General features: G+C 45.6%; 2 protein-coding genes across 2 annotated transcripts; both read right to left on the bottom strand.

Annotated features, from left to right (window-relative positions):
• Positions 1–283: 283 nt before the first annotated feature.
• LOC142931595 (uncharacterized) lies at positions 284–1,410 on the bottom strand. The gene is made up of 2 exons (XM_076075591.1): positions 1,153–1,410; positions 284–1,013 (listed from the first exon to the last, which is right to left on the bottom strand). The coding sequence occupies exons 1-2, from the start codon at positions 1,343–1,345 to the stop codon at positions 379–381; spliced, it is 828 nt and encodes a 275-aa protein (XP_075931706.1). The 5' UTR covers positions 1,346–1,410; the 3' UTR covers positions 284–378.
• A 1,476-nt stretch (positions 1,411–2,886) lies between these two features.
• LOC142931613 (dynein axonemal intermediate chain 2-like) lies at positions 2,887–10,141 on the bottom strand. Its single transcript, XM_076075610.1, has 11 exons — positions 9,959–10,141; positions 9,377–9,538; positions 8,876–8,997; positions 8,041–8,183; positions 7,849–7,962; positions 7,636–7,775; positions 7,408–7,530; positions 5,491–5,714; positions 5,190–5,325; positions 4,619–4,765; positions 2,887–3,183 (listed from the first exon to the last, which is right to left on the bottom strand). Exons 1-11 carry the CDS (start codon positions 10,139–10,141, stop codon positions 2,887–2,889), a joined length of 1,791 nt encoding a protein of 596 aa, XP_075931725.1.
• Positions 10,142–10,611: the final 470 nt, after the last annotated feature.

Here is a 10,611-nt window from a genome sequence, read left to right as displayed (position 1 = left end):
AACGTGCCTGGTCAACAGCTGGCTGCTACCAGAACTAGACAACACCACGTTTTTTTAACGTTTCGATGTGAAAACGTCACAGAACGAACTTTAGACCAAACTCGTCTAAAGATCAGTGTATTTAAAGATGACGTCATGATTTAAAGAGACACAATGTTCAGAAACATAAACAGATTATGAACCACAGCTACCTTCTGATAGATTTATATATATATATATAAATACATATATATATGTACACATATACATAATATTCATGATATTCTTTAATAATATTCAGGACTTTGTTTGTTTGTATAAAATGTTTTTATTAGAATTCAGAAACAAACCATCAGACGTTACCATGGAAACAATAAACAACATCACGTCTCAGTGACATCACGTCTTCTTCTTCTGTGAGCGTCGTCCCTCCTCACCAGACTCGCACCTCAGACTCTTCTTCTTCACACTGAGGTTCTTCTGGCTGCTGGGACCTGGTCCCAGTCCTGGTCCGGTCTGGTTCTCCAGCTCCCCCGTCCTCCTCTGAGGGGTCCGGTGAGTCTGGATGTGGATCTTCAGACTCTGTGTGGATTCAAACCGTTCACCACAAAGACCACAGACGGACTCTGAGTCCTTCAGGTGAGCTCTGAGGTGGTGGATCAGGAACCGGCGGGTCTTGAAGGTCCGGCTGCAGACCCTGCAGGAGGAGGGTCCTGCTGGTCTCCGGGTAATCTTTGGTTTCTGCTGGTCTGGAGCAGACCTGGTGTCGGTGGAGTCTTTACTGTAGTCCTCGCTGTCTTCGGTCTCAGACGAGACCAAGTGGACCTCCTGATCTGGACCACAGGCTCCTGGTTTTACCCGGGCAGTCCTAGCAGCTGATAGGTCCAGGTCCTCATCGGACCTCGCTGCACCCCCAGAACTGAAGGTGAACTGGATGATGTCGGCCTCGTCCAGGTCGAGAAGCTGCTCTCCCTCCTGGTCCTGGTGTTCAGGGGGAACCTCCTGGTTCTTCATCAGCTGCTGTGTGAACGCGTCTGTAAACAAGTAGAACAACATTTAGCCTCTGAGTCAGACCAGAACCAACTGGACCTGAACCAGGGACGTGTGTAACACCTGGACCTGGTCTGAGTTTTAAGGGTCACAGGTAAACCTGGATCGGGACCTCGACCTCACCTGCGGACGGAAGCTCCATCAGCGGTTTGTGAAGCGCGCAGAGCAGCGCGTGCTGGCGCGAGATCACCTCGCGACTCAGAGCCGCTTCTTCTTCGTACTGAACGATCGTTTTCTCCAAAACTCCCAAAATGTCCTCGAGCGCCGCGTTGAGCCGCTGAGTGACGAAGACCCGGATCTTCTGGACCCGGGACATGTTCTCACGGTGCTAATGATGCTAACGATGCTAACGGAGAGTAACAACAACACGGAGACTTCCGGAGTCCTTCTTCTTCTTTCGGGTTATTGGAGGACTACAAACCATCGTTTAAGGGTTATACCCCCGCCTAGTGTACGGAGTGTGTAACATCGGGACTTTATGACCGTTAGACCAGGTTCAGGGTTAGACCAGGTTTTTTATTATTATTTCTTGGTTTATTTGATGAGGGACAGTAAACATCAATACAAACATTGCTGTAAATGCTCCAGAGTTAAAGCCATCTGTAGTCCCAAGAGACAGATGTTGCAAAGTAAACCTAAAAACAGAATATAAGATTAAATACAAGGTTATACAATATTGACCCTTTAATATAATATTAATATAAGTAGTATCATCATTCAGGAGACTCGTATACTGTCAAGTACTAACAAGACAACACAAAGCAAATACAATGAGGGATAACTAAGTGAAATAGATGGATGGATGGATGGATGGATAGACAGACAGATACTTTATTCATCCTCAGGGGGAAATTTGTGGGTTACAGAAGCAAAAATATACTTCAGCAAACGAAGTAACAGAGTAAAAATATTAAGTATGAAAAATGCACAATATATAAACAATAACATAACAAAATACTGAGACGGTTCCCAGTGGAGCACTGGTCTACTGAGAGGGTTCCCAGAGGAGCACTGGTCTACTGAGAGGGTTCCCAGAGGAACACTGGTCTATTGAGAGGTTTCCCAGAGGAACACTGGTCTACTGAGTCTGGTCTACTTCTGTGATTGGCCACGCCCACTGCACCCTTTTGGCCAGTGGGAGCGGAATGTTAATGAGTTCGAGGTTAACCAATTAACTACTTTTCTATGAAAGTTTGTGCAAATATGTTCATACATTTTTGAGATCCTGCTGACAAACTGGAGCAAAATCTGATTTTTTAAATTGTGTTAATGTTTCACACTCGACATTAATGAAGTCCTGTTGTACACTACAGTGCACATGTTGACAAAGTTTAATAAAGTTATGTTTAATTAAAAAAAACAATCTTTGCAATGTGTTTTTTACCACCTCAACACTTAATTTATTAAAATAAAGAAATAATTAAAACACTTTTTTTCCTGGGTCTCAGGAGGATACATATATATATATATATATATATATATTTATATATGTATTTATATATATGTATTTATATATATATATTAAGAGGCGTCAGTGGTGACCTCTAACCTCTTGTCTTCATGTTTACTTTTAAACAAAAAGAACAAAAATAAGATTCTCAGTTAATTTATTAAAACATTTCAATAAACATGTTTTATTCACTGAGATGTTTCTGAACTTTCTTCTTTTCACGTTTTTCTCCTGAAACATAAACAGTGAAATTATTTTATAATTTAAGAAAACGAAAACAAGTTTTTATCAAATTAAATATTCAGTTTGAGTTTAATTAGTTTAATTAATTAAAGAGTTCCACACCGATCACTTCACAGCTCATCAATACTATGGTCAGAAGACAGCTGCTGGTCCTGGTCTCGACTCTAGCTCTGACTCTGGTTCTGGTCCTGGCTCTCCCTCTGAGTCTGACTCTGGTTCTGGTTCTGGTCCTGGTCCTCTGATCCGGTTGTCTGGTTGTCCCTCCGTCTCTTGGTCTCCATCTCCGTGACGAGGTAGAAGTGGTCCTCAGCTCTGGCCATCAGCTGGTTCTGGTTCTGGTCCTGGTCCTCTCGTCCCCCGTCCTCGTCCCGGCTCTGCTCAGACCGGCTCCTCTCCTTTAGACGGATCTCTCTCTGCCGGGCCTCCAGGATCTTCTCTCGCTTTGTCTCTCGCTCAAACATCTGTTTAATATAAAATAACTGTTAAATACTGTGATATATATATATATATATATATATATATATATATATCAGTGGCGGGCCGTGCATTTTATACCTGGGCCTTCAGTGCTGTCCTGAAGCTGAAACACCTCCTAATAATCTCATTATGACGCCACAACTACGGTTATTTGTTTCTAGGTGTGTAACAATAGAAGTATTCGTATTAAACCGTCGGTACGAGGCTTACGAACCGAACAATACGTTTGAATAATACTGGTGCATTTGGAAAATGCAGAAGCTTAAATTGTGGGAAATATAATGTTTTCTGCGCTAACGTAGGAGACAACAGGCTGTGACAACTCAACCCGGAACAAAAAAAAAACGAAACAAAAGACAGCTGTGTGTTCTGGGAGGCTACGCTAAACTAGCTTAACAAACAATAACTCCGCGCATGACGGTATGCTTCATAATTAACGGACAATGCATTTAGTCCAAATTTATATAATTAACACAATGACAAGAACAAACTCACAAGTACCAGTCACATATATTTACATGACAACAAAGCAACAAATCAATCCAGCAACACTGCAGCAACACGCATTCTGCTGCACACTCGAGGGCCATTCAGATATTAGATGTAAAAAAACAAACGCAGTTGACTTAAAGACAAACTCCATCCTCCTTTCTTTGTTGTCAAAGAGTTTAATCCGGTTAAATCCCAACTCACAAATCCGTTTCTCCTCCTTCAGCCATTGAGTGTTAAAAAAACAAAGCTAGCTAAAAATAATAATAATCTACACCAAGCAAAATGCAAAAAATGTCATAATTTCTTCCATATCTTTCAATTTGAACTCTTACTACTCCGACTAAGCCTCTGCTGTTAAGTTTCGTTTCACGATAGTCACGTGCTCGCCCACTGACCAATCACAGCACACTCTGCACCTCACTGCAGAGCTGCACCTGGACACTGAGCTGCACATAATGCTGACGTACTTGTAGGCCAGTGAGCAGGCTCTGACACGTCAAAGAATACGCCCAACATGTCAAACTAAAGATCTGATTGGTTGAACACTATGACAATCAACAATATCGTCCCCATTCACTTAAACTGCACATGGATTCACTTGTGAGTCTGCAGGCCTCGGGCCTCTCTTCTTACCTAGAGACACAGAGGTGAGATCTGATTGGATAAAAGCTCTACTTAAAACAAGCTGCACTGGAAGCAGAGCAACTGAGGAAGACAGGAGCTGTGCAATGAGAACATAAGATAATGGGGAAAATATTTATATAAATTATAATACATGTAGTGTATTTAAGAAAAATTATTAAATTATAAAATAGATATAGCTTTGTGATTCTCTGTAGGCCAGCAGAGAAGGCTTTGCAGGCCCTGAAGGACCACCACTGGTATATATACTATATATATATATATTTATAATATATTTGTCCTCACAGCAGCCAGAAGACTCTTCTCGTTCTTCTGAAGCGTCGACAGTCCAGAGTTGATCTCCAGCAGCGTAGCTCCGCCCCTCTGAGAACCGCACGCCACCAACCGCCCGGTTTCATGTAGACGGAGGCTGTACAGGGCCTCATCACACACCTGAGGACCAGTTAGGGTAAGTTAGACCAGGTAACCAGTAGGACCTGGTTAGGGTTAGTTAGACCAGGTAACTAGTAGGACCAGTTAGGGTTAGTTAGACCAGGTAACCAGTAGGACCAGTTAGGGTTAGTTAGACCAGGTAACTAGTTGGACCAGTTAGGGTTAGTTAGACCAGGTAACCAGTAGGACCAGTTAGGGTTAGTTAGACCAGGTAACTAGTAGGACCTGGTTAGGTTAGTTAGACCAGGTAACCAGTAGGACCAGTTGGGGCTAGTTAGACCAGATAACCAGTAGGACCTGGTTGTTAGGGTTAGTAAGACCAGATAACCAGTAGGACCGTTGAACTCTCTTGGTAGACCAGGGTCCTGCTGGTCCACTAGAAGGAGACTTAGTTCTTTATCGTGGATCAGTGAGCTGGACTCACCTTGAGACTCAGTGTGGGGTCGTTCTGTTTAAACAAGATGTCCCAGACGTCCAAAATGCCATCCATCTTCACAGTGAAGAAGACGGAGGGACGGACAGGACTCCAGCAGGCGTCCGTCAGATACGACATCTGATACCTGACAGGAGGTAAAGTCTGGTTTGAGTAACAGGAAGTCCACATGGAGACCAGAAGGGACAAGACTGGACAGAATCAGGTGAGATAATACGAACCAGGACAAGATGAAGACAGGAGACAACAGAGGGGACCGGATTATAAAGAAAGCTTTAAAAGTGAGTCCTACTTGGTCCACATGATGGAGGACTCCTTGATGTCCTCGGACCAGATGCGGGCCGTCCAGTCCCCCACAGTGAGGAAGTTTTTGGGGAAGAAAGGGTTCCTCTGCAGAGCGTAGACGGGTCCCTCATGTCCATCATACGTACAGACGATCTTCTCTGAAGGAGTCTTTGCCTTCCTGTTACAGGACACAACCAGACCCTCTTCTGTCCCCACCATGAACTTAGTAGGCTGTGGAGACAGGGGGAAAGACAGACACTTTGAGACAGGGGGGGGCAGACACTTTTAGACAGGGGGGACAGAGAGACACTATGAGACAGGTGGGACACTTTGAGACAGGGGGGACAGAGAGACACTATGAGACAGGGGGGACACTTTCAGACCGGGGGACAGAGAGACACTATGAGACAGGGGGGACACTTTGAGACAGGGGGGACTAAGATTAAGGCTGACTCAATGAATCTGAGTTTTGGGGTCTAAGGAACCTCAGACCAGGATCCCACCTGTAGAGCCCTGATAGAGACAGCCTTGGTGTGCTGAATCCTGGCTGTTGCAGGGACACGGAGCATCATCTCTCTGGAGTGATACAGTCTAGATATAGTACATAACCTCCGTCTTCACTGAGCTGGGTCCTAACTTCTAAGCCGGTCTTTGTTAAGACCAGTCTTCTGAACGGACTCTATGTATGTTGCACCAACCGATCAAAGCCTCACTTCACTACATCTGGTCTGAAAAGATGCACGTTCATATGAACGGACACACAATCTTACGCTGTACTGGTAGATCCTGGTGCTTCTGATCCATATGGTCAGCCTGCTGAGACTCGTACAACCGGTTCATAGCTTTTAGCTAACGATGGTAGCAGATACCGGGTCAAGACGAGCCTCATCTCCACAGCCGGCCCACGTCTACAACCTTCAGCACCACTCACTCGTGTCTCACTGGGGTCTAGGACCATCGTTTGGACTGAAGACCAGAGATTTCACCACATACAACTAGGGATGGGTATCGCTTGTTTTTTTTCCGATACCGGTGCTAAAACGATACTTTTAAAACGATACCGGTGCCTAAATGGTGCCTGAACCGATACTTTTTTCTTCAAATTGAACAATATATTAACTGTTTAAAGTATACTATAAATATAAATAAATACAAAACACTTGGCTTCAAACTACAGCTTCAAACTTTTTAACTTCAAACTATGAACAATATATTAACTGTTAACAGTTTACAATATACTTGAATAAATATAAATAAATACAAAACACACACACACACTCTACAGCTTCAAACTTCAGCAATTATTTTGCAGAAATATGAGCATATTTGCTTTCTCTGGCAAAATACGACACCTCTCCTGACTTATTTTATTTTACCAGTTGGTGGCGCTAATGCGCCAATTCATCGTTTGCCAACCGCCACTACACCTCAAAGAAGAAGAAGAAGAAGGTTTCGCATCCTGTGGATGTTCTGCTTATGAGCGGCAGCGCTAAGTACCCGGATGTCGATGGAGGAAGTCAGTAGCCTGCCAGCCGTTTGACAGATCTCGTTCTCGTTTTTTTTTTTTTTAATAAATCATGGCCGAAGCTTCACCAGAATGATGGAGGGGTTTGTTTCTAAGCGCGTACGGCTCGTCCGGTTGTAATAATACTATGAGTGAGGAGCGGAGGACCGAGGCTCTCGTTACCTGCTGCCAGGATGGAGTCATCAGAGTAGTGTAAAAAAGTATTTCAATCGGCTCAGGCACCGAAAGGAAGCACCGAAATCTGCGTTGCGTTTCGGTCCGGTAGGTACCGGTTTTCGGTACCCAACCCTACATACAACCCACGAGGGTCCACTTTAGTCTGGGACGGATCAGGATCACACTGTACAAGGGTCTTAAAATGTGAGTCCTGCTGTAAACACAGCAACAGATAAACCTCACCATGGTAGACTCAAAGTCCAGAGAGATGGCTCCTAAAGCTCGGTCCAGGTTTCCTTCCCTGCTCGGGTCCAGAACCAGACGCTCTGTGGGCTCACTCAACCGGCGGACGTCCCACCACAGAACCTGACGGAGAGAGGAGAGACTTTGAGCTGTCTGTCATTATAACAGTCCCTCTGGTCAGTCTACCTGTCCGTCGTCAGTCTACTTGTCTGTCCGTGGTCAGTGTACCTGTCCATCAGTAGATGCAGAGAAAGCGTCTGTCCCAGTCTTAGACTGCAGCCAGATGATCTTGTAGACCGGGTCTCTGTGACTGTGCTCCACAGAGGAAACCTCCACTGGCTGGCTGCCTCTCCGAGTGTCCCAGTATGCTAAAACAAACACGACAGGTTCATAAACTCCTCACTGACAGGTAAAAGTCTGTCAGTCTTGACCTGAACCCACCGATCTGTCCGTTGTAGCTGCCTCCCACCAGAGTGTGGCAGTCTTTAGGGTTGTACTCCAGACAGACGAGTGGAGACGCCGGCTTCAGAGTCATCTCTGGTCTGTTCGGGTTCTCTGAAACAAAACATGAATCTATCTGTGAACTCTGGACTCTGTGAATCCAGCTGCTGTCTGTGCATCTGTCTTACACACCGATGTCCCAGATGTAGGAGTCCGGGCTCATGTCTCTAGAGGTTTTCTGGAACTCAAGGCAAGAGTAGGCGGCCGCCAGCTTCCTGCCGCCGTCAGGATGCCACGACAGACCGGTGACGGTCCGCTTCAGCTCGTTAGGATCTCTGAGGAAACATTAAAGATCGACCGACTTACAGAGGAACGAACGCATTAACAATCGACCGACATCCAGAGGAACGAACGCATTAACGATCGACCGACTTCCAGAGGAACGAACGCATTAACGATCGATCGACATTCAGAGAAACGAACGCATTAACGATCGACCGACATCCAGAGGAACGAACGCATTAACGATCGACCGACTTCCAGAGGAATGAACGCATTAACGATCGACCGACATCCAGAGGAACGAACGCATTAAATATCGACCCACACGCAGAGGAACGAACGCATTAACGATCGACCGACATCCAGAGGAACGAACGCATTAACGATCGACCGACTTCCAGAGAAACGAACTCATTAAAGATCGACCGACATCCAGAGGAACGAACGCATTAAAGATCGACCCACATCCAGAGGAACGAACGCATTAACGATCGACCGACATCCAGAGGGACAAACGCATTAACGATCGACCGACATCCAGAGAAACGAACTCATTAAAGATCGACCCACATCCAGAGGAACGAACGCATTAACGATCGACCGACATCCAGAGGAACTAACGCATTAACGATCGACCGACATCCAGAGAAACAAACGCATTAACGATCGACCGACATCCTGAGGAATGAACGTATTAACGATCGAATGAACACATTAAAGGCTAATATTTAGTCGTCAGCTGTACCTGAACACGTTGATGGTCTTTGCAGACGGCGGCTCCAGATGGTCCTCCTCCTGGTCCTGGTCCTCACAGTAGTCCGGGTAGATGTCCACAGCATTGTTCTGTCTCATGCAGTGATCCATGACCTGGACCACACACGATGACATGACACACATGATGACGTCACACACACATGTGGACCGAGTCTAGGTAAAGTGGACCGATGTGGACTGAATCTAGGTAAAGTGGGTCGATGTGGACTGAGTTTAGGTGAAGTGGGTCGATGTGGACTGAGTCTAGGTAAAGTGGATCGATGTGGACTGAGTTTAGGTAAAGTAGGTCGATGTGGACTGAGTCTAGGTAAAGTGGATCGATGTGGACTGAGTTTAGGTGAAGTGGATCGATGTGGACTGAGTTTAGGTGAAGTGGGTCGATGTGGACTGACTCTAGGTAAAGTGGATCGATGTGGACTGAGTTCAGGTAAAGTGGACCGATGTGGGTCGATGTGGATCGATGTGGTCTTACGCTGCCCAGCTGCAGGATGCTGTTGATGTAGATCTCGTCTTTCTCCACCTTCTTTCTGAACCGGATGGTCTGCTCCATCTCCTGAGGGTTCACGTCTTTGGGCCACCCCCCCTCCTCATGGTTTAGTCCACAGCTGTCGGACTCAAACCGCTTTGTGTTCACCTGCAGACACAGAAACACCTGAGTCCACATGGAGACACGGAAACGCCTGAGTCCACATGAAGACACGGAAACACCTGAGTCCACATGGAGACACGGAAACACCTGAGTCCACATGCAGGCACGGAAACACCTGAGTCCACATGAAGACACGGAAACACCTGAGTCCACATGAAGACAAGGAAACACCAGAGTCCACAAGAAGACACGAAAACAACTGAGTCCACATGAAGACACGGAAACACCTGAGTCCACATGGAGACACGGAAACACCTGAGTCCACATGGAGACACGGAAACACCCGAGTCCACATGAAGACACGGAAACACCCGAGTCCACATGAAGACACGGAAACACCTGAGTCCACATCCTCATATATAGGGGGCCTTGATCAGACCAGGTTCAGAACCTGTTGGATCTCACCTGGTGCTCCGACATGTCCCGACAGGCCTGCAGGTCCTGGTCTCGTTGGGTTTTCCGGATGAACTGCTGACCCAGACTCTGGTCCGTATGAACGTCCACCAGCAGCTCGGCAGGCCGGTCAGAGAAGAGACTCTGACGGCCGAACTTACTGCGGAGCTTCGTGTACACGTGGACGATCTCCATGAACACCGACTAAATGTTGGAGAACACCGACTAAATTATGGACAAACATCGACTAAATACCGGACAAAACATCGACTGAATGACGGACTCAAACTCACGGAGCACCGGTGGCGCGGTTTGCTGTATCCTAGCAACGAGACAGAGTTAGCCGTATCATAGCAACTCAAACAAACTTTATTAACAACAACAAACCAAACAGTTTACACAGAATGACTTAAACAGGCGCGTGGGCTTGTTTGCTAACGTCAGGAAACTAATGAATGTATCGCAGTAATAAAGCTAGTACTAGAAGCACTACTCACATACAGTTTACTTCAGTAAAAGTACTAGTACCACAGTAAGTAAAAGTACTAGTACCACAGTAAGTGGTTAGTTAAAGTAAATCATCCAAAACTTGACTTCAGTAAATATTATCAAAATATACTTCAAGTAATGAAAGTAAAAGTACTCATTCTGCATAATCTTTAAAA

Source organism: Anarhichas minor, unplaced genomic scaffold, assembly GCF_050575085.1.
Source record: "Anarhichas minor isolate MPS153535 unplaced genomic scaffold, ASM5057508v1 ptg000053l, whole genome shotgun sequence".
Lineage (NCBI taxonomy): Eukaryota > Metazoa > Chordata > Actinopteri > Perciformes > Anarhichadidae > Anarhichas > Anarhichas minor.
This window is presented reverse-complemented; position numbering and strand designations above follow the sequence as displayed.